The sequence below is a fragment of the Lucilia sericata genome, unplaced genomic scaffold, assembly GCF_015586225.1.
Source record: "Lucilia sericata isolate MDLA Ls3-8-SP2 unplaced genomic scaffold, ASM1558622v1 Contig000296F_arrow, whole genome shotgun sequence".
Taxonomy (NCBI): domain Eukaryota; kingdom Metazoa; phylum Arthropoda; class Insecta; order Diptera; family Calliphoridae; genus Lucilia; species Lucilia sericata.
The window spans coordinates 216,466-242,087 of record NW_023994321.1 but is presented as its reverse complement, the minus strand read 5'-3'; the positions used below and the strand labels follow the sequence as shown (position 1 = coordinate 242,087).

Sequence of the window (25,622 nt, the reverse complement as noted above, 5' to 3'; positions counted from 1 at the left end):
TAGTTCATTCTTGAACGCATTAAAATCAACACTTGTAGTGCTTTTACACACACACGCCACGGACAACGGTTCCATACAAAAAACATACTAAGACTTGACAAGAAATCAAAAGAAAAGAGAAAAGAACTTTTAATATCAGTCTTTAACTGAACAATACTGTTTTTCTTCTTTACAAACAACGAGAAGTACGTAGTAGTACGTACTATTTTCTTGATTGTTGAATTTAGTACTTGTATTATATTTAGTTTATTTATTATATTGTGTATTAAATTGGAAGGAAAAGTCTACGATTTATTATCATTTTAAATAATACAAATCAGAAATACAAAGACATTTTATTATACAAAAAAGATTTATTCCTATAAGTTGTGTTGCGATAATTTTCCATTCTTTAAACTAAAGTGCAATAATCTCAAGTTTGATTTTTTTTTATTTTGTGATGAAAGTTTAACGTAATTTTTATTTTTATTTTTAAATAATTTAAATTCAAGTGGCCCAATAAGTGTTTGTCTATTGTGTTACAAATAGATTTGCGTTTTTTTGCTGTTCATCATTAAATTTTTTTTTTCATAATTTTTGGATACAAAGTGATCGTAAATAAAAACTGGCAAAATGGGTAAGTACACTTTTACACCTTTAATATAAACTATTTAAACATTTTGCATCATAGAAAAATTGCATAAAAATTACTTCTGTAAAAATGATTCTATAGCTATGGATAAGAATCATAAGAAAAGAACATAATTTCTATGAAAAATCTGTGTTAAATTCATCAGTTCTGAAACTCTTCTTAAGTACATCCATGCATTAAGTTGCACTTCGTTTTTTTGTGCTGATGCATAAATATTGCTCCTACACCTTAAAGTATACCAATCGGCTTATAATCCTTATATGGGTTTATTAAGCCAGACTAGACTATACTAAACTAGACTAGACTATAGATAAGAACATAGACTCTACTATAGATTAAACTATAGACTGACTATAGACTAGGACAATAGACTAGACTACACATTACAGGGAACATTCATTCTTCAGCCGCACTGTTCATATGTGGAACAAACTTCATGCAGAAGTATTCCCTGCCACTTTCGATGTGAAAGGGTTTAAATCAACTGTCCACAAACACTACTCCCTCTATCCTACCTCCCACAACCTGTTTTCCTACTAGACTATAGACTAGACTATAGACTAGACTATAGGCTAGACTATAGACTAGACTATAGACTAGACTATAGAGACTATAGACTAGACTATAGACTAGACTATAGACTAGACTATAGACTAGACTATAGACTAGACTATAGACTAGACTATAGACTAGACTATAGACTAGACTATAGACTAGATTATAGACTAGACTATAGACTAGACTATAGACTAGACTATAGACTAGACTATAGACTAGACTATAGACTAGACTATAGACTATAGACTAGACTATAGACTAGACTATAGACTAGACTATGGACTAGACTATAGACTAGACTATAGACTAGACTATAGACTAGACTATAGACTAGACTAGACTATAGACTAGACTATAGACTAGACTAGACTATAGACTAGACTATAGACTAGACTATAGACTAGACTATAGACTAGACTATAGACTAGACTATAGACTAGACTATAGACTAGACTATAGACTAGACTATAGACTAGACTATAGACTAGACTATAGACTAGACTATAGACTAGACTATAGACTAGACTATGGACCGGACTATAGACTGGACTATAGACTAGACTATAGACTAGACTATAGACTAGACTATAGACTAGACTATAGACTAGACTATAGACTAGACTATAGACTAGACTATAGACTAGACTATAGACTAGACTAGACTAGACTATAGACTAGACTATAGACTAGACTATAGACTAGACTATAGACTAGACTATAGACTAGACTATAGACTAGACTATAGACTAGACTATAGACTAGACTATAGACTAGACTATAGACTAGACTATAGACTAGACTATAGACTAGACTATAGACTAGACTATAGACTAGACTATAGACTAGACTATAGACTAGACTATAGACTAGACTATAGACTAGACTATAGACTAGACTATAGACTAGACTATAGACTAGACTATAGACTAGACTATAGACTAGACTATAGACTAGACTATAGACTAGACTATAGACTAGACTATAGATTAGACTATGGACTAGACTGCAGACTAGACTATAGACTAGACTATAGACTAGACTATAGACTAGACTATAGACTAGACTATAGACTAGACTGCAGACTAGACTATAGACTAGACTATAGACTAGACTGCAGACTAGACTATAGACTAGACTATAGACTAGACTATAGACTAGACTATAGACTAGACTATAGACTAGATTATAGACTAGACTGCAGACTAGACTATAGACTAGACTATAGACTAGACTGCAGACTAGACTATAGACTAGACTATAGACTAGACTATAGACTGGACTATAGACTAGACTATAGACTAGACTATAGACTAGACTATAGACTAGACTATAGACTAGACTAGACTGGACTATAGACTAGACTATAGACTGACTATAGACTAGACTATAGACTAGACTATAGACTAGACTATAGACTAGACTATAGACTAGACTATAGACTAGACTATAGACTAGACTATAGACTAGACTATAGACTAGACTATAGACTAGACTATAGACTAGACTATAGACTAGACTATAGACTAGACTATAGACTAGACTATAGACTAGACTATAGACTAGACTATAGACTAGACTATAGACTAGACTATAGACTAGATAGACTAGACTATAGACTAGACTATAGAAGTGGAAAACTTTAACCCTTTTTAAACCGGGTTCAGCATTACATTTGTGAATAAATGAAATGTTTTTTATTTTATGGCAATGTAGTTCGCGAATGACTGAAATAATGAAGAGTTTTTTGGTCTTGGAAAAGTTTAAGAATTTGTTTAAAAGAAGAAAAATTATACTTTAAGATTCAAAATTCAAATAATTCTAAACGGGTGTTTATCAACTTTTGACGCTCATTGTTTTAAGACACGCTGTCTGATAACACACTTTTTGAGGGTCAATACGAGCAAAAAAGAATAAAATATGAAAAACAAGAGATTTTATTGCGTTTTGCTGTATTGTTTAAGATTATAAAAAAATCCAATTTTAAAATAGAACTAATTTATTTAATAGATTTTTATTATACAAAGTTATTCTAGGCGACAATACTGTTTAAGTGAAGCTGTATATTTCAAAATAATATTTTTATTTATTATATTAAAAAAATAGGTAATTTAATAAAGTTTGAAAGAAAAGTATAAATAAAAATTTATAAAAAAATGTTACAATTCTATATGCCGTGAAAATGTAATTTTATTTGAATCGGGAGGTATCTAAAACTAAAATCTTTAAAAAAATTGTTCCACACAAACATTTTAAATAATATCTGCGCACATTTTCACCTTTTCTTACTGATGGAAACAAACTGTCTTTTAAGGAAATGCCAATCCAATTATTGGCAATTATGTACAAAAGATCGCAATAGTAAAACTGCATGATCAATCAATAAGAAGAATAAAATACTATACTTCTGCTAACTCATTAAACAATAAATAGCAAATAGATCATTGTTCAATAATTTGCAAATAAAAACAAATAAAATAGAAACAAATTTATTTACCAAACTGTAGCAAACAAAAAATTCTAAATAATTAAAAAAAAAAATGGCCACGGTAAATAATCGTAGGTGTGAGTACTTACATATGCAACACTTTATAAATAAATTTAAAAAAAATAATAATAATTAAGAAATGGAAAAAAAACTTTCCTGCATTTAAGGCCACAAAAGAAAATGGCAACTGAAATTAAAATTGTTTACCACCTGATGTTAATCAAGAGAATCAACAATAACTTAAATAAAAAAATAATAATAATAGAATTACAAATATAATTTAATATAGAACACATTAAACATGTGTATTGTTCAATAGACAAACAATTATAATCAATTTAATTTTAATGGTGTTTTCAATATTTTAAATTAATTATTGAAAAATTGAAATATTCATATACATACATATGTACACACCTTCATACCAACCGATAAGTATTTAGACAGACGTACGTAAAAAGCGGATTTTTCAAGATGCAGCACATTAGTTTAATTTTTGTGTTTTTCTATTTACTGATTATTCGGAAGACGATGTTCACACTAGCTACATAATGGATTGAATGAAAATTTACCAATTTTAAACATTTTTGTTCAAATTTACAGTATTAATAAAAAAAGTATTAATAAAAAAAATTTATGTTCAGCGTATGAATATATACATTAATAGTTTATAGTTCAGACTAAAGAATAGTTTATAGTCCAGACTATAGTATAGTCTATAGTCCAGATTATTGAATAGTCCATTGTCCAGACTATAGAATAGTCTAGAGCCCAAACTATTAAATAATCTATAGAGCAGACTATAAAATAGTCTATAGTCCAGATTACAGAATAGTCTATAGCCCAGACTATAAAAAAGACTATAGTACAGACTATAAAAAAGTCTTTAGTCCAGACTATAGAATAGTCTATAGTCCAGACTATAGAATAGTCTATAGTCCAGACTATAGAATAGTCTATAGTCCAGACTATAGAATAGTCTATAGTCCAGACTATAGAATAGTCTATAGTCCAGACTATAGAATAGTCTATAGACCAGACTATAGAATAGTCTATAGTCCAGACTATACAATAGTCTATAGTCCAGACTATAGAATAGTCTATAGACCAGACTATAGAATAGTCTATAGTCCAGACTATAGAATAGTCTATAGTCCAGACTATAGAATAGTCTATAGACCAGACTATAGAATAGTCTATAGTCCAGACTATAGAATAGTCTATAGTTCAGACTATAGAATAGTCTATAGTACAGACTATAGAATATGCTATAGTCCAGACTATACAATAGTCTATGGTCCAGACTATAGAATAGTCTATAGTCCAGACTATAGTCTATAGTCCAGACTATTGAATAGTCTATAGTCCAGACTATAGAATAGTCTATAGTCCAGATTATAGAATAGTCTATAGTCCAGACTATAGAATAGTCCATAGTCCAGACTATAGAATAGTCTATAGTCCAGACTATAGAATAGTCTATAGTTCAGATTATAGAATAGTCTATAGTTCAGACTATAGAATAGTCTATAGTCCAGATTATAGAATAGTCTATAGTCCAGACTATTGAATAGTCTATAGTCCAGACTATAGAATAGCCTATAGTCCAGATTATAGAATAGTCTATAGTCCAGACTATAGAATAGTCTATAGTCCAGACTATAGAATAGTCTATAGTCCAGACTATAGAATAGTCAATAGTCTAGACTATAGAATAGTCAATAGTCTAGACTATAGAATAATCTATAGTTTAGACTATAGAATAATCTATAGAATAATCTATAGTTTAGACTATAGAATAATCTATAGAATAATCTATAGTTTAGACTATAGAATAATCTATAGTCTATTGAATTGTCTATAGTCCAGACTATAGAATAGTCTATAGTCCAGATTATAGAATAGTCTATAGTCCAGACTATAGAATAGTCTATAGTCCAGACTATAGAATAGTCAATAGTCTAGACTATAAAATAATCTATAGTTTAGACTATAGAATAATCTATAGAATAGTCTATAGTTTAGACTATAGAATAATCTATAGTCCAGACTATAGAATAGTCTATAGTCCAGACTATAGAATAGTCTATAGTCCAGACTATAGAATAGTCTATAGTCCAGACTATAGAATAGTCTATAGACTATAGAATAGTCTATAGTCCATACTATAGAATAGTCTATAGTCCAGACTATAGAATAGTCTATAGTCCAGACTATAGAATAGTCTATAGTCCAGACTATAGAATAGTCTATAGTCCAGACTATAGAATAGTCTATAGTCCAGACTATAGAATAGTCTATAGTCCAGACTATAGAATAGTCTGTAGTGCAGACTATAGAATAGTCTATAGTCCAGACTATAGAATAGTCTATAGTCCAGACTATAGAATAGTCTATAGTCCAGACTATAGAATAGTCTATAGTCCAGACTATAGAATAGTCTATAGTCCATACTATAGAATAGTCTATAGTCCATACTATAGAATAGTCTATAGTCCATACTATAGAATAGTCTATAGTCCAGACTATAGAATAGTCTATAATCCAGACTATAGAATAGTCTATAGTCCAGACTATAGAATAGTCTATAGTCCAGACTATAGAATAGTCTATAGTCCAGACTATAGAATAGTCTATAGTCCAGACTATAGAATAGTCTATAGTCCAGACTATAGAAGAGTCTATAGTTTGCACTATAGTCTATGGTTTGCACTATAGTCTATAGTTTGCACTATAGACTATTCTATAGTTTGCACTAGAATAGTCTAGACTATAGAATAGTCTATAGTGCAGACTATAGAACAGTCTATAGTGCAGACTATAGAACAGTCTATAGTCCAGACTATAGAATAGTCTATAGGCCAGACTATAGAATTGTCTATAGTCCAGACTATAGAATAGTCTATAGTCCAGACTATAGAATAGTCTATAGTCCAGACTATAGAATAGTCTATAGTCCAGACTATAGAATAGTCTATAGTCCAGACTATAGAATAGTCTATAGTCCAGACTATAGAATAGTCTATAGTCCAGACTATAGAATAGTCTATATTCTACACTATAGAATAGTCTATAGTCCAGACTATATACCAATAAGTGTAACATATTTGAACATATTTATGTACCGACAGGAAACGGAAATATCTTAATGACTCATTTATTTAAACATCTGTATTGTTGTTTGTTGTATTATTAATGCAATAAAAATTTACACAATTCGAATGTCACCCTAAACCTATACCAGTGTGAACCTCATATTGCCCGTAACATTTGTTTAATTTTTTTGCCATTTAGCGTTTTTTTACACTGTCGCCAAAAACTTGTAAATGATTGGCTGGTCTATAGTAGAAAAAAATCGCGATGATAAGTCTTGGTCAATTTGAACAAAAAAATGTAAATAAAACAAAAAAAGGTGATGATAAGATAGTATTAGTTATTATTTGTTATTGTTAATTTCCAAGTTTTACGTATATGGGTTTGTAATATACATATGTAAGTATGTACATATGTAAACAATTGTATATTTACATATGTCGATGAGTTTGATTACAAACAGATAAACTACAAGTGTAATTTTCTATGTATTTTTTTCTAATTTATTGCATTCTCGTTCTCCTCTCGTTTAAAATTGCACTCGTAATTGTTAGTATTGGTGTTCGTAAGGAGGTGTTGTTGTTGCTATTGTCAATATTTCGATTTTCGGTTTACGATTTTCTAATAGTCTCTATATCATTTAACGGAATCTTTAAATTCTTATGTATTGTGTTAAATACGTTTAATTTAGTTTTGATTTTAAGCAATTAAAGGTTAGTTAATGGCAATAATAGTGTAAAGAAATTTATTAACAAAAAAAAAAAAACGATCGATCGTACACAATAAAAGTAATAAAAATTAAATAAGGATATCAAAATATTAATTTATCGGGTTTTATGTTAATAATTCTAAAAAAGGATAAAAAATTATAAAAATGTAAATAATTTTTAAAAATTAAATTAAATAATTTAAAAAAGGACTTTTGGAAATGGAAATTTTTAATAAAATATCAATATTAATATGATAAAGTGTTTAAATATTTGAAAACATAATATGTTCCCATTTACATATAAGGACAATAATTTAAACATATACATTTGCTTATGTGTGAAAGTGTGATTTTGAAATCCATTTTGGAAATTTCAAGATATATGAATATAACACAGACAATTTTGAAATCGATTAATCTTAACTTGTGTTGTAAACCATTGTTAACTTTAATAATAGCTCTTAAATATTATGGAAAGAGAAAGGGAAAAAGAGAAGGGAGAAAAGTTTGCTAAAACTTTCAAAAATATTTCCAGGAGATGATATATTATATTGGAAACCTTTTAACTAAAATGTGTCATTTCAGACACCATGTGTGTAAAATTAATAATATTTATCCGTTTCAAAATACATCCTGATTTGTCATATTTTTTCCATTATTTTATAGAGAAGCACCGACAAATTCGTGTCAGCATTGATATATTGATTCTGGATCCTTAAGTTCCCTTAAATTTCTAAGACGCCCAAACATTTCAACGCTTTTTTTTCGTTTTCCGTAAATATTGGCATCGATTGTACTTTCATTTGAAATAAAAATCATTTTCGTAACTTACCCAAATTAATGAAAAACTCTGTCGAAAACAAGAAAAATCTATTCCCTTTAATGTCGATACTACCGAAACAAACTTATCGTACTGTAAAATATATCGAAATTGGTCCAAATTTGACCAAAGGCTTCTTATCTGACAACTGTCAGAAAATCTCTCTGATGTTCACTGTTGATTTATAAATTCTAGTATTGCGATGAAATTCGCAGTAAATATAAATTTGAATCCTTGTACGAAAATTTTTTCATAATTCCCTAATAAAAAGATATCGATGAAATCGGTCGGACATAAGCATTTTTTATTTGTATAAATAACAAAAAAAAAACTAATCTATCAAACTCTGTAGAGTTTGGTCCATAATTGACCTTATAAATCTTCTAACTGTATCTGTATTGTTTTGAAATTCGACAGAAATAAAAGATGAATAATAATTTTAATCACTCATAGTAAGAACTGTAAGGATTACCTTTAATAGGACTTTGTCCTCATACTGGACCCTTCGGTGAAAAATTTAAATTTATGCTGATGTTTGTAAGGTACAGAAATATTGGTTCTATACCCATATAAAAGTATACCAATCGGCTTGGAATCACATTCTCAGCCGATAAATTTATAAGATAATTTGATGAAATTTGGCACAATTGTTTATTTTGGCTCAATGACTGCTTGAAATCGGTCCATTATTACCCGTTGTCCCCATATTGTAATATGTTAAATAAATTAGTATCTTAACAAAAATCGGCATAACTTAGTTTAATATCAGACTTCATTCGATGCTAGACCCCAGTCAAAGCTCCTTTTAGAAGGTTAGTTAAAGACATTCAAATAATTTTCGCTTATAAATACTTGTATCGGGATTGTATGTATGTCAACCGGTCAAGAAATTGTATGTACATATATCAACCGGTCCATATTTACCTTTAGTTTATAAAATATTTTTCAGAAAATTAGTTTATCATACATAAATTGCATAAATATATCGGAACCTCTGTAAAATTCAACATAAATTCTTTATTTATAACTATAACTGATTTAGGGTATCATATACCCGACTATAGTTTATTACTTGCCTAGACTAATCTAACTAAGCCTTAGGCCTTAGTCTATTAAATAGATTATTGAAAAGTCTGTTGTCCGACATATTGAATAGTCTATGTACTAGTTTGCCTCTACATCAGCCAATTAACTCGTTTATTGACTAGTTAATCGGCTAGTTTATTGAGTAGTCTATTTACATCCATTGGCTAGACTATTGACTAGTCTATGGGCTAGTATTTGAACTAGTTTTCCAAATAGCTATTCGACTATATATTTACTATTCAACTGATTTTTCTATCCATTAGCTTATAAGCTAGTCTATGGACTGCTATATCGACTAGTCTATTGAGTTCCATGAGTTCTTTAAACTGCTAGTCTAGTTTATTGGTGTAGGCTATTGATTAGTGTATGAAATATTCTACTGACTAGTCTATAGAAAAGTCAATGAACTATGTTATGGTCTAGTGTATTGATTACCATTTCTATTTTACGTAATTTATATAAAAATGGGCGGAATTAAAATTGTGGGCGTGGCAATGCCTACTAAAATAAATAGTTATTATAGAATATTTCTAAATATTTATCTGTTAAATAAAGATATTTTTAACTACCTTCTTCAGTAATATATGTAAATAAAAATGGGCGGAATATATAGTGGGTGCGGCGTTTCAGTTCTAAGGTAACTTTTTTATTAACAGAAATGGTGAGTCATGTTAAAATAAAACTCCCACTGCTATCTTAAATTATTATTTTTACCTCAATATGTTGTTATTAAAATCATTAGCGGGTTTAAAATAGTGGGCGTGACGCCTAAATTAACCAAAAACGATCTGGAACGGGCATACCATTTTAGTAGTTTCGCAATAACAACAAATAAGGGTTTCGAATGAAGTGAAAATTGGGCCGAATCCAGTCGAATACCCACACATTACATGTGGCTTTTCAAGTGCTCTTTAATAGAGGGTACTTCCTATTTTAAAGATTAACTTAGACCACAAAATTTCTTTTAGTGTATGAAATATTCTACTGACTAGTCTATAGAAAAGTCAATGAACTATGTTATGGTCTAGTGTATTGATTACCATTTCTATTTTACGTAATTTATATAAAAATGGGCGGAATTAAAATTGTGGGCGTGGCAATGCCTACTAAAATAAATAGTTATTATAGAATATTTCTAAATATTTATCTGTTAAATAAAGATATTTTTAACTACCTTCTTCAGTAATATATGTAAATAAAAGTGGGCGGAATATATAGTGGGTGCGGCGTTTCAGTTCTAAGGTAACTTTTTTATTAACAGAAATGGTGAGTCATGTTAAAATAAAACTCCCACTGCTATCTTAAATTATTATTTTTACCTCAATATGTTGTTATTAAAATCATTAGCGGGTTTAAAATAGTGGGCGTGACGCCTAAATTAACCAAAAACGATCTGGAACGGGCATACCATTTTAGTAGTTTCGCAATAACAACAAATAAGGGTTTCGAATGAAGTGAAAATTGGGCCGAATCCAGTCGAATACCCACACATTACATGTGGCTTTTCAAGTGCTCTTTAATAGAGGGTACTTCCTATTTTAAAGATTAACTTAGACCACAAAATTTCTTTTTTCAGTATAAACGAATCTTCTACTTAAAGAAAAATATAAAACAAATTGTGTTTAACTTGGGAAAAATGATATCGAATAATCACCAAATTCTTTAAATCATTCAACAACTATATTTTCGACTGCTAATAGCTTTGCAAATACTAAAAGTAAAGCCAAATTGAAAACGTCAGTTGGATCAGTGGAATGTCGATAATTCGTAAGATAAAAAAATATTTAACGATTTCAAAGTTTGAAAATTTGAATTTAATGACGCCAGATCATTATTTTCAATGTGCAATGCTTAGAAAGCTCTTATCTCGAAAATCTAGAAAGATCGAAGGTATCCAAATTTTATAAGTTATGTTTGAACTTTTTATTTTGTGTTTAGAATACATATTTACATATGCAAAATGTTTACAATTTGCGAAATCATTTACAACAAACAAATTACTGCATTTCAAGTATTTCATTGAATTTTGATTAAGATATTGACAGAATATTAAATATTTAAGGGGCCTTAACTTTTATTACACATATGTATCTGATAAATATGTATTAGAAGTTCGGTTAAAACAATAAGTAAAATAAGATAAGTGTACACACCATGGAAAAAGCTCGAGAACTTCGATCTACATAAGTACATAGCTCATAATAATATGAATGAAATATTAAAAAAAATCTTTACAATTTGAAAAAATTTCTAGATAGGATAGGTTAGTTATAACCTAATGCAGTACGAAAAATACTTAAATTGGATTGACCTATTTTAACAGAAACACCTGTTTAAAAATACATATTACGGTAATGTACAATACATATTACCTTAACACAATTACCCATGAAGTGTGTAAACAATCAATTTTTAATGTTGAGTCTTATTTTGGAACCTATGACCATAAAAGAATGACCAAAAATATGAATGCAGACAAGTTGTGGAAATGTCATTTATGGTCAAAAATAGAAATTTTGAAATAAGCTCTATAAGCTTTTTAAAAACACCCTACTATGCTATAATAAGTTTAATAATATTTTTGATTTGGTATATAATTTATTAAGAATAATTTTACATTAAAACAAGTAGGAAAGTATAGTCGGGCATGACCGACCATATAATACCCTACACCATGAGTATATGTTAAAAAATTTTACTTTTCATAAAGAAACTTTTATGTTGAATTTTACCTTAATTCAACATTAATTAATTTTCTAAATATAAATATATAATTATATAGGAGTATAGGTCAAACATGGGCCGATACTCATTCAATTTGGGAAAAGGATATATTTTAAATAACAGTTAGTTATGTTGAGTTTCATTGCGATACAAATGGTTACAAGTGTACATGTTTGGTCCAAATTTCATCAAATTATCTTGAAAATTGCGGCCTGTACCTTGCGCACAAGGTTTACATGGACAGCCAGCCGGACAGACGGACGGACATGTCTTAATCGACTAAAAAAGTGATCGATCGGTATACTTTAAGGTGGGTGTAGGACCAATATATTTGTGTGTTACAAACATCAGCACAAACGTATAATACACTCCCCACTATAGTGTGTAGGGTATAAAAAGTCCTTTTATAGTAAATTTCTCTCTGAATTAACATTCATAAAATTTAAACGGAAACACAATGTGAGTCAATTTATCAAATTTTTCTATTTAATCGTTGCATAGCTATCTAGTCATTTGTTATATTGAACTTGACACAGGCCTCGAGTCCTTAGCATTAGTTTGTTTGTTTGTTATTTACGAAAACTCATTGCAACTCATACATGTCACAGGACATTTAATACTAATTACCCATTTGTTGCCTGCCAGCAAAAAGTGCACTAATGCAACTGAATTCTACTTAAAAGTGGGAAATACAAAGTCCTACTACTAGAACAAGAATTCGCCGGAATTAGTTAATTTCTCTTGTCATTTGTCAACATTAATATAAAATGCATTATTCACTTTTTTAAACACAATACTCTAATACAACAATTTGCAATAATGTGTGTACTTTTTACAATCGCTCATATCCAGCAGTTTTAATATTAGTTAATGTATCCCTTTTAGAAAGTACTTTTTCTCAAATGTCGAGCTATTCCAATTTATAGAATTTCTTTCAACAGTTGACATACAATTTATACTCTTTGTTATGCAGAGAATTATTTTATCTCTCAATAATGTGGAGAACAAGTAACTTTAGTGTCTCTAAGTAATGTAAAAAGGAGACACTTTAAACTTTTTTCTTTATTATGCCTAAGAAAGTAGTTATTTAACCCATTACAAATAAGCTATTTTAGGGTCATAACTATAGCTTTAACCATTGCTAAATGATAGATAAAATCACTTAACGACACAGCCACCCCGAATTAACGGGTTATATACTCCAATCCGTTTCATTCATTCATACATTTACAAGTTTTTGCTATAGTATGCGATTAATTTATTTAAAGCTTTTACTATATTTTTCAAAATATTTTTCAATGTATTCACATGTATGTGTGTATTTGTATTTTTATTGCAGCTTATTTAACTGCCATATGCCGGTGCACTAAATGAGTTCAGACGAACCGCAAATCAAATACCAAGAAGTAAGTCCATTTCAAATAAGTGAAGGATTTACACCTACACGTAGTCATAAAATGGAACCTGTTAAAACTGGTCGTATTTTTATGGCCGCTGTTGCGGGTAAGTTGTATTTTTTATATTTTACCTTAATAATTTGTTTATAATTTTTTTTTTATATTTTTCATAAACTATTTTTTTTTAATTTTTTTTTTTAGCCAATTTATCTGCTTTTGCTGTAGGCACTTGTTTAGGCTGGACCTCGCCAATTGCGCCAAAATTAAAATCAGATGATACTTCAGATTCTCCTTTAGATCATAAAATCGATTCAACAGATGATGCTTGGATTGCTTCGATTGTGGCTTTGGGTGCTTTAGTTGGTAAGTGTTTTTTAAAAGCGAATTTTTGTGTTAGAAAATTAAAGATATTTTTTTTAAATTATCATTAAAAAATTATAATTTTGCAAAGAGTTTTTATATTGAAATATGTATTTAAGTATTTTCTTTTAAAAGAGTGCACATAAAAAATGTATATCTGTATGGATTTCAAATTTGAACTGTGTAATATATACGATTTGAGTGCTTTTAGTGTCAAGTGATTAAAATAGAATATTTGTACAATTTTTGAATCAGACATCATCGTAATTGCTTCATACCATACGAAAATCGGCTCACTTTTCCATTTGATTTATCAGAGTCCCAATGAGCATCAGAAGATCCTACTTCTAAACGAGTCCCAGCGTAACACCGTTCAAGTTAAGATGGATACTTTCCCTCACAAGTTCATCCTGGTGCCTACACATCAGTGAGAAGCCAACCTCAAAATTACGCCCATGCTGAACACGGAGCTCACACTCTCTATTGGTTGTTTGTTCTTAAAAGCGATTTTGTGGTCCACTATCTTATTGTTGATCTATTGTTAATTTTGCCGATCGGATTACTGCTATCTCGTTGTCTTCTCTAGCACAGATCGTCACGTTGTCCTCTCTAGGCAACTTTTTCATAAGATGGCAGCTCCTTTCCTTCTAGTTAAGATGTATACTTTCCTCCAAGTTCTTTAGGTTGCCCGCACATCGGTTAAATGGCAACATCATCAACAACAAGCCCATGCTGAACACGCAGCTAACCCACTCTATTGATATAGATGCGATTTTTTGGAGTGCTATCTTGTTGTTGATCAGGTCTTATATCTTAATATTTTGGTCTATTGCCATTTTGCCCCTCAGATTACTGGCATCATGGCAACTTTGCCGTACGATGGCGACCCCACTCCTCGCTTTTCGGAATCTACCTTCAAAGTAGATTTCGCCAATGTTTGAAATTCATTTGAGTGCGATATGACCTGGGATAGAGTCACTATAATGTCCTGAAACATGTTCTTCAACTTACTCCTCTGTGATCTAGAAATACGTTTTATGTTGTAGGTAGCTTACTAGTTCTTTTGGATTTGGGATTTGTTATGATGGAGTTGTTATTATCATCAGAGTGTGCCTCGGGTAGATTCGGATGTTCTAGTCTATCCGACCCTGAGGTCTTGAGTTCGATTTCCACTGGAGATACTGGTAAAGGCGCACAAAAAAGACCCGAGTTGGATTAAATGAACTATAATTATCTGAGGATTCAGGATCGAAACACAACGGTACAGTTTCTTTCCCCCTAGTTTGTACTGCCCTCCCTAGATGGGAGATGACATATTGTCCATTACCACCCCTTATCTACCAACCGAGGACGCGCTCTGTATCAGAACTTGAAAACTCCCATTAAACATTAATCTTGTAAAAAAATCTGTTAGAATCAAACCATTGTAGTTGTTATATGAGGCTTCCTAAAATTTTGTCGTCCTATGTTATTTTTGTTAACTTCGTGTGGATCGATAGATTAGTCGTAATATATTGTCCTAAATAAATGGATTTGTTTTAAGAGTGCATAGAAGTTATCATCTATGTGGGTCAATCAATGACTCTTTCGGACTTCAGACGTATTCTTTCGCCAATTCGTCAGCAATATTGTTGATATTGTTGCCCATAGAATACCCATATCTCTGTACCCAAATAAATACTGTTGAACGCCTCGCCATCATGTTTAAGATTGCCCTGCATTCTAGGACCACCCATATTGTTAGGGATTTAACCAACCCGTTTTCTGTTCTTCTTCTGAATTCTAAAAGTAAGCTTTACTTCGAATTCCGGAATGAAAACACCGCACCCTAGCCGCTCACCCTGTATTGAACCGCCTGTATACTCAAATAGGCTCTGTGGACTAGGACTTTCTTCTAGACTTGGATTTTCCGAGATTATGAAAATGAAGTTTCTCTGGTTTATGTACGTAGGGAAATTCAATAACTCTTCTGTAATGCTCTCATAGCCGTAGGACCAATAATCATCAAGCCTGTGGCTTCTTTGCAACATCTATTGTTCCATTATAGTTCAGATTTCCATTATAGCATCCGATATCCTGTGACGTAACTGAAGTTTTAAATTTGATTAATATTAGTTCATCGAGCCTCTTTGCTCAAGCTATTTAAAATGTTTAACAGTTATAGACTAGTTATTACTAGTTTGAATATTATTAATTTTAGTGAAAATGTGAACAGAAATATCTTAATAACTCTAATTAATCTTATGCTAAAAAAACTCAACAAAAATCCTGTAAATATATCATTACTAACACAATAAATGTAAGTTATCACTTAAGAATTAACACCAACTAATATTAATTGTCATAGAAAACAACTCAATCGTTACTTATTATATCCCTGTAGGAAATCAAACTAATTTTTAAGTAACTTTAAATTGGTTTTTTAATAAGCACATCTAGTGGATAAAGTGACTTTTTTCCTTGTCGCCGACACATTATTTTAACATAGGCATGTCATAGGCGGTAGTCAATTGACTATCTCTGCATGACTTTTAAATTGACTACAAATTACTTATTTATAACCAATTTGTAGTTAATTAAAATAAAGTTAATTAAATATTGGTTTATACTAAATTATTTAAAAAACACTTTTTTAAAATTAAATTTTAAACAATTTTATTTAAGTTCATTTTTGTTAAAATAATATATTATTATAATATAAAAAAAAATATAAAATTAAGGCATACCTTTAGAAGGTGTTTGCTGAGATTAAATGAAAATTCAAATACATTTCATGGCTTAAAATAAAAGTTGTAATGAAAACAAGTAAAACGAAAAATATTAGTAAACATACGAACGTTTGTACTGATTGAATTTGGAATAAAGTATTGAAATTATTTATTTTTTTTTTCAACACAAACGTTATGAAAATGACGTTTTTTAATAACAGCTAAGGCGTTGCGTAATTCTTTATCTGGGTCTTCACAGAGAGGCCGAATCGCATCCATCAATGCATCAAAAACTTTTTCATAATCCTTCAAGCGCTTTTTTCCATGAGTGCCATCAATATTTATAGCGAGAATCAATTGCAAAGATAGAATTGTTGTTAAGGTTTTTGGCAGTTTCCCTTTCAGAGATAATTTCATGGCATTGGTCTGTAAAAATGCACGGAAATTTGAAAAATAATAAAAGTGATAAATGATAAAAAGCATAAGGACTCACGTAAATTTGCCGATTTTCTTCAATTATGGCGTCATTGAGCGCTTTCAACTCCTCGAAGGTGTTTATTGGAAAAACAGACTTAATTGCCACGTTGTTTTTTTCCTGTCTAACAAGGCTTTCGGTTACTACTTTTTGGGTAGACAATGCTGCCATTATAGTCTCATTTTGAGTTTGAATTATCTCTTTGAGCTCCTTAATTTCGCCTTGAAATATACATTTTTATTTGAAAACCGTGATATTTTTGTAGACAATAAATATTTTTATCTTACCTGTTATTTCAGAAAATTTCGCATTCATTTCAGAAAATTTGGAATCAAATTGCTTCAAGATTTCAAGTGAACATTGGCAAGGCGCCTTATCGTCATTTTCTTTTCCGTTATCTGTTAAAATACAATATAAGTAATTAGGCATATTTTTATGATTGTACAAGATACTTACCAGTAGTGCTCAGATAAATGCGCTTCATAGTTGCTCTATTTTTCGATTTCTCTTTTAATTTTTTATAGTTTAATTATTAATATATATTTATATATTTTTGTTTTTTATTTAATTCTATTAGATATGTGTGTATTTATTATTTTATTTCTTTTATATTTAATTATGTAGTGATATTGCTAGCATATAAAACGTTTTTATTTCCTTAAATTTTAATAGCACCCGTGCAATAATGGAAGCAAAACTATTTTTTCACCTCTAGGTAAACCAACGAGCTTGCATTCAATTTTATTTTCTTCAAATATTTCTTCATCGCCTAGGCAACTCGGATCAACAATACATGTTCCCAAAATCGAAAGGGAATCAAATGGTTCACTGAAATAGCTCTCGATTGCTTTAAATTTTTTTCCTACAACAAACCCTACCCCGGTCTCAATAAAACCTGTTATTAAAATAGGAACAAATGGGTGAATGGCACATAAATTATTAGGAGCCTTTTTGGAAAAGAAGTATTGTTTCGTTGTGAGACTAACTATTTCATCACGTTTACGATTAAACATTACTTCCTTTTCTTTAATAATCATATTTTCAAATTTCAAATTATTTGATATTTGTTGCAAAATTTTTGATGGTTTTTTTACATACTTCTTTAAAGTTTGAAGATAGTTTTCAAACGGATATCCTGAGAAATTTGTAAGTGGACCAAATTTTTTAACACATTCACTCAGATGTAACAGACCATGTATATTGTAAGACACGCTATTCTGCCCGAATATATTAGAAAAATTTTCAACAAAAAGTTCAAGCAGAATTTGGGCATTCTGTGAATTCCTTTGGCATGTTCTAGGGCACGATAGAAATCTACAAGCACAGTGAAGTAGCAAAAATTCATAGTACAAATCTTCATGCACTCGATCAGATGCCTTCCAATGAAATATTTCATCTAATCCTCTGGGAGTGCGAGAAAATTCCTTAGGAATATATTTTTTAAGGTCATTCAAATGATTAGAAATTTCATTTTTAGTACCTTCAGTTATTTTAAAAATACATTTATTTGTAATCATCCGAATGAGAAATTTTCGCATCACTCCCAGGTCAACGAGATGCATCGGATCGAGCGGCACCTGACTTATCATTCCTAAATTAATTTTCTCAAATGGACTCTTTTTTTCATAAAATTGTTTTTGATGGTGTCCTAAATATTTTCTGCATGCAAAATCGCTGTCAGAAATAAGCACCCCTGATTTCGCAGAATAAGTTAAAACGCCATCAACCTTTTCTGCAATTTGATTGCATTTTGTGCATCCGTGGCGACAGGTGTGGCTTACGATGCCACACGCGAATGCTCTTGCCGGTGTATCACAAATTATTGCCCTAATTTTTAATGCAATAGCTTGTTCCCCGAATTTTAGTCCATTCCTCATCAAACTCTCTAGTTCCTGAATAAACTCATGAAGGAATTCTTCAATATTGTAAGGTTTACTTCGGCCTAAAAAAACTCCTACCGGAAAAACAGACAAGGTTGTAATATTGACGACCTTCATCAAAATTGGCCACAATTGCATTTTTGAACTTTTGAACAATGGAAGGCCGTCAATATTAATGTCAACCAGTATTTCGTCACAATCTTTCAATAAATGCGAAACCCTTTCTAATTGTTTGGAAATTCCAAAATGGGTATATAACCCAGGGAAGATTTGTGATATGATTAAACAATCACTTTTCTTGCAAAATGCATTAGCACTTAATGGAACATCTATGCCTTCCCCTTTTAAAATTGCTAAGAGTTCATCAAAACTTTTACGCGATGGCTTATTTCTATGATACCACTCTCCTAATTGTTCACGTAAGGTTTTTTTTTTTACATTACAACTAAAATAATTAATTTCCACATCTTCTTCACAAAAATTTGTTTCACTTAAATCTTCTACCACTTCCATTATTGCAGTATCACTTTTTTCACAGTTTTTTTTTCTTAAATTCTGTAAATATTTTTCTTTTTCTGCTTTTAATTTTCGCATTAAGTGCCTTTTACTATACATTTTTTATTTCTAATGAACTATTTTATATGTAACAAATCACTTTTATTAATTTTATCACAAACTTTTAATATTTAATTGTTTTTTCTCGTTATTTTTATTAAAATTGAGCACTAAAATTGACTTTGTTCACTTTGATTGACATTTGATTTCATGGCATGCTTCTTTTGTTTTCATATTTTAAAAAAAAAAAATTTCTTTTGCTTTTATTTCTTTTTTACGTTTATTTCTAGGCAATATGTTTGGTTGATATCTGCATGAGATTTAAACCAATTTGTAGTCATTTGCAAAATAGTTAATTTATAATTAACTTTTTTATCAACCGACTATTTTATTTCCTACAGGGATATATTAAACGATTAGAGTGTTTTCTATGAGTAAGTGCCCGAGAATAAAACATATATTACATTGCAATTATGTTTATTTTTGCAGCACCCTTCGTTGCTGGTCCTTTGGCTGATAAGATCGGTCGCAAATGGGTATTACTTTCCAGTTCAATATTCTTTGTGGTTGCCTATATTCTCATGATGGTGGCTAGTGAAGTTTGGGTATTACTATTGGCCCGTTTGATACAAGGTTTTGGTGTGGGTTTCGTCATGACGGCGCAGCCCATGTATGTGGGAGAAATTGCTACAGATAGTGTAAGAGGTGCCACCGGTTCTCTTATGCAATTGTTTATAGTGTGTAAGTATTTGAAAAGTTTCCTATTTATTCAATATTAATATTTGAATATAATTATTTTCCAGCTGGCATTCTTTATGTGTATGCTATTGGTCCTTATGTGTCGTATCAGGCCTTGCAATGGTGTTGCCTGGTGGTACCCATTGTTTTCGATGTGATTTTCTTCTTTATGCCCGAAAGTCCTTACTATTATGCTGGCAAAGGTCGTAAAACGGATGCTTTAAAATCGCTACAATTCTTAAGAGGTCAATCGGCTGAGGGAGTACAAGACGAAATGGCCACTATACAGGCTGTGGTCGAGGAATCTATGGCTAATAAAGGAAGTATGGTTGATATTATTAAAAATCCCGGCAATCGTAAGGCTTTGATTATCTCCGCTGGTCTTATCGCCTTCCAACAGTTGTCTGGTATTAATGTGGTGCTGTTTAACTCGCAATCTATATTTGAAAGTGCAAATACTGGTTTGGATCCTGCTATTGCTACCATTATTGTAGGTGCTGTACAGGTGGGCTCCTCTGGTCTAACACCCATCATTGCCGATCGTTTGGGTCGCAAAGTCATCTTATTGACTTCGGCCGCTGTCATGAGTATTGGTCTGGCCGCTTTAGGTGCCTTTTTCTACGTTAAACTTGTGGTGGGTGATACATCCAACGTTTTGTGGCTGCCCGTTCCTGCTCTGGTCGTATATAATATTGTGTATTGTGTTGGTTTCGGTCCTTTACCCTGGGCCGTTTTAGGTGAAATGTTCCCCTCCAATGTCAAGTCTATAGCCTCCTCAATGGTGGCCTCAACTTGTTGGATCTTGGGTTTCTTCGTCACTTATTTCTATCCTGCCTTGGATGCTATGGGTTCATATTATGCCTTCTGGCTGTTTGCTATTTTCTGCGTGGTCGCCTTCTTCTTTACCCTATTCATTGTAATGGAAACTAAAGGCTTAAGTCTGCAAGAGATTCAGGATAGACTTAATGGCAAGAGAGGTTAAGCCGTCGCAAACATGTTGTACCATAGATCAGGGAAGGATAAGCATTAATGTCACATTCTAGTTAGTAAGATATCAACATTTGTGTGTGTGTATGTGTATTGAAGTTTGGCAGATATTTTATTTGTTTAAACATTCAACACGAAACAACAAATTAAAAGTATTCCTTTAAATGTTTAGTCAATAATTTAGTTTTAACTATGTACGATATAAATAATATGATTCCTTAAATAAAATATTAAATAATAGATAATTATTATTTACATAAATAAATATACTTATACAATAAATATACTACTAATATGAAAATATTTTATAGTTTTATTTGAGAATTATTTGTTTTCCCTCAAATTCCAAAAATTGGTGCGAAAATAACAAAATTGTAATTTTCTGCAAAATTGCCCATAGGGTCCACATTTCTTATGGGTCTGAGAAAATATTTTGGAGATAAATAGAGAACACATCAAGGTTTCTAAAACTGCTTTTCCAGCTTCAGACATATCCAATAAATATTGTCTCCTAAAGACAGTAACCGAGCAAGGAATAAGACTGACGATCTCGTAGTACTTGTAAGCGAAAAGGATCCAAATTTGTTTTTGTGTAGATGGAAGAGACTCTGAATACGGTCTTGAGCTGGGCTCAACCTAGCGGCCTGAATGTTAACCCGGCCTGATTGCATACCAGGCACAAAATATGTCGGTAACTTTGAAAAACTTACTCCAGATATAACGGATACACGTAGGAATCCCTTGCTACTTTCGTTTACCTTATCACAACACAAGATTCCAGGCAGAAGACCGAGCAATACCGGAATGCGTAAATTCGATTACAATAAATATGGCGCCCACAGGGTTTAACATATTTACCACAGACAGAAGGCAATTAGGACGATCTTAGGTGATAATGTCAAATCTTAGACCATATTGGATTCTAAAAATACTCTCCCAGAGTTAAAGTTTACTACATCATATCAGAAGTGGTCGGCAACGAAATAGAGAATGTAATAGCTTTAAAGGGAAGGGAACTCGAGGTAGTTAATATATTGTTTTGACATATAAATGATATATAAAATGTAAATCTACAATTTTTAAGTTATAGACCCCATAAATCTGTTTGTCTAGTTACACATACATATTAATTACATACATCGATACATTATTAATTTATTTTATAAATTTATTTAAAATTTTTAGTTAGTTATGCCGCTGGTCCTTTAGCTGACATAATCGGACGTAAATGGGTGCTACTATCCAGTTCGGTGTTACTTGTTGTCTCCTTTATAGTGTTAATGATAGCACCAGAAGTATGGGTTATAGTATTGGCGCGAGCCCTACAAGGTTTCGCTACTGGTTTCGTTATGACAGTGCAGCCCATGTACTTAAGTGAAATTTCAACTGATGAAATAAGAGGTGCCACGGGTTCACTAATGCAATTGTTTATAGTTAGTAAGTGTGTCAAATAACTTAGTAAATCAAAAATAATAAATACCTCTTCTCTTTCATTTAAAGGTGGTGTTCTCTATACCTATGTTATTGGTCCATATGTGTCCTATCAAGCCTTACAATGGTTTTGTTTGGCAGTACCTATAGTATTTGCCGCTACTTTTATCTTCATGCCTGAAAGTCCCTATTATTATATTGCTAATGGTCGTCAGGAAGAGGCTTCAAAAGCTTTGCAATTTTTGCGTGGACAATCAGAGGAGACGGTAAAGGAAGCTTTAGTTTTAATAGAAAATTTTATACTGGAAACTTCCCAACAAAAGGGTCGCGTAATGGATATTTTTAAATTGGCCGGTAATCGTAAGGCATTTATTATATCAGCTCTTCTATTGGCTTTTCAACAACTTTCGGGAAATACTGCAGTACTTTTTAACACACAAACCATTTTTGCAACCGCCAATACGGGGGTAGATGCTGCTATTGGTGCTATTATTATTGGCATAGTACAAGTAGTTGCTTCGGCTCTCACGCCTCTCATGGTCGATCGTTTGGGACGCAAGATTATTCTTTTAACCTGTAGTGGTATCATGTGTATTGTTTTATTTGCCTTAGGTGCCTATTTCTATATCGAACTTAATGGCCAAGATACTTCAGATATTATGTGGCTGCCCCTGACATCGCTTATAATTTATATGATTACGTACAGCATTAGTTTTGGTCCTTTACCCTGGGTTGTTATGGCTGAAATATTTCCGGCCAATGTCAAGGCTGTTGCATCTTCTTTAGCGGCTTCGATCTGTTTGTTTACAGGTTTTATTATATCGTTTTTCTTTCCACTCTTAAGCACTTTGGGAACCTTCTATATATTTTGGTTATTTGCCATTTCTTGTCTTATTGCCTTCTTCTTTATACTATTTGTGGTATTTGAAACGAAAGGTTTAAGTCTGCAGGAAATTCAAAATAAACTTAATAAAAAGGATCTAAATTAATTCGCAAAATTAACATTTAAAGACTTGTGCCTGTTTGTTTAGCAAAATTTAAATGGTAATTAATGTAGTCTAAATTTTACTTTTGCTTAACATTTTGTCGAATTAAACAGGACAATATGAATAGAACTGCTGATTATTAAAGTTAACGTTAATACTCCTGACAAATGCTCTAAACTTTTGAGTTTTAAACTTTTAATACTCCTTAAATTAATTCCAATTCGAAAGTTAGTTGATGAAATCTTTTAAATGTTATTTCTTTGTTTAATAAATAATTGGTTAGTAATTCATTAACAAAAAAGCATATACAAATTGTTATTTTCTTTTATTAATAAGTAAGATGTGAAAGAATGAAATGAAGTGAGTAAATTAAAGAAAACATTTATTAATGCAGAACGTGGGGACTAACTAACTAACTAACTATAACTAACTAACTACACTAACTAACTAAAACTAACTAACTAACTAACTAACTAACTAACTAACTAACTAACTAACTAACTAACTAACGAACTAACTAACTAACTAACTAACTAACTAACTAAACTAAACTATAACTAACTAACTAACTAACAACTAACTAACTAACTAACTAACTAACTAACTACTAACTAACTAACTAACTAACTAACTAATAACTAACTAACTACTACTAACCTAACTAAAACTAACTAACTACTCTAACTAACTAACTACTAACTAACTAACTAACTAACTAACTAACTAACTAACTAACTACCTAACTAACTAACTAACTAACTAACTAACTAACTAACTAACTAACTAACTAACTAACTAACTACTAACTACTAACTAACTAACTAACTAACTAACTAACTAACTAACTAACTAACTAACTAACTAACTACTAACTAACTAACTAACTAACTAACTAACTAACTAACTAACTAACTAACTAACTAACTAACTAACTACTCTAACTAACTAACTAACTAACTAACTACTAACTAACTAACTAACTAACTACTAACTAACTAACTACTACTAACTAACGAACTAACTAACTAACTAACTAACTAACTAACTAACTAACTAACTAACTACAACTAACTACTAACTAACTACTAACTAACTAACTACTAACTACTAACTACTAACTAACTAACTAACTACTAACTAACTAACTAACTAACTAACTAACTAACTAACTAACTAACTAACTAACTAACTAACTAACTAACTAACTACTAACTAACTAACTACTAACTACTAACTAACTAACTAACTAACTAACTAACTAACTAACTAACTACTAACTACTAACTAACTAACTAACTAACTAACTAACTAACTAACTACTAACTACTAACTAACTAACTACTAACTAACTAACTAACTAACTAACTAAACTAACTAACTAACTAACTACTAACTACTACTAACTAACTAACTAACTAACTAACTAACTAACTAACTAACTAACTAACTAACTACAACTAACTAACTAACTAACTAACTAACTACCTAACTAACTAACTACTAACTAACTACTAACTAACTAACTAACTAACTACTAACAACTAACTAACTAACTAACTAACTAACTAACTAACTAACTAACTAACTACTAACTAACTAACTAACTAACTAACTAACTAACTAACTAACTAACTACTAACTACTACTAACTAACTAACTAACTAACTAACTAACTACTAACTACTAACTACTAACTAACTAACTAACTAACTAACTAACTAACTAACTACTAACTAACTAACTACTAACTAACTAACTAACTAACTAACTAACTAACTAACTAACTAACTAACTAACTAACTAACTAACTAACTAACTACTACTAACTAACTAACTACTAACTAACTAACTAACTAACTAACTACTACTAACTACTAACTAACTAACTAACTACTAACTAACTACTAACTAACTAACTAACTAACTACTACTAACGAACTAACTACTAACTAACTAACTAACTAACTAACTAACTAACTAACTAACTAACTAACTAACT

At 30.9% G+C, this 25,622-nt stretch overlaps 1 protein-coding gene across 7 annotated transcripts; it reads left to right on the top strand.

Annotated features, from left to right (window-relative positions):
- LOC119603363 (facilitated trehalose transporter Tret1) lies at positions 1-23,925 on the top strand. Of its 7 annotated transcripts, none has more exons than XM_037955371.1 (6): positions 1-185; positions 492-616; positions 13,446-13,609; positions 13,705-13,866; positions 22,392-22,643; positions 22,707-23,863. In XM_037955371.1, exons 3-6 carry the CDS (start codon positions 13,477-13,479, stop codon positions 23,624-23,626), a joined length of 1,467 nt encoding a protein of 488 aa, XP_037811299.1. In that variant the 5' UTR covers positions 1-185; positions 492-616; positions 13,446-13,476; the 3' UTR covers positions 23,627-23,863. The 7 variants fall into 7 exon arrangements, with proteins under 7 accessions (XP_037811299.1, XP_037811304.1, XP_037811300.1 ...); XM_037955376.1 differs by lacking the exons at positions 22,392-22,643; positions 22,707-23,863 and adding exons at positions 19,971-20,222; positions 20,285-21,488 and having other exon boundaries at positions 15-185; XM_037955372.1 differs by lacking the exons at positions 1-185; positions 492-616 and adding an exon at positions 3,181-3,292 and having other exon boundaries at positions 22,707-23,925.
- Positions 23,926-25,622: the final 1,697 nt, after the last annotated feature.

Bases quoted from the DNA above. Each gene is read 5' to 3' on its own strand.
- LOC119603363 (XM_037955372.1), top strand. From the start codon at position 13,477: ATGAGTTCAGACGAACCGCAAATCAAATACCAAGAAGTAAGTCCATTT. The intron at 13,610-13,704 runs GTAAGTTGTATT...TTTTTTTTTTAG, and splicing joins TTTTATGGCCGCTGTTGCGG to CCAATTTATCTGCTTTTGCT. The intron at 22,644-22,706 runs GTAAGTGTGTCA...TTTCATTTAAAG, and splicing joins AATGCAATTGTTTATAGTTA to GTGGTGTTCTCTATACCTAT.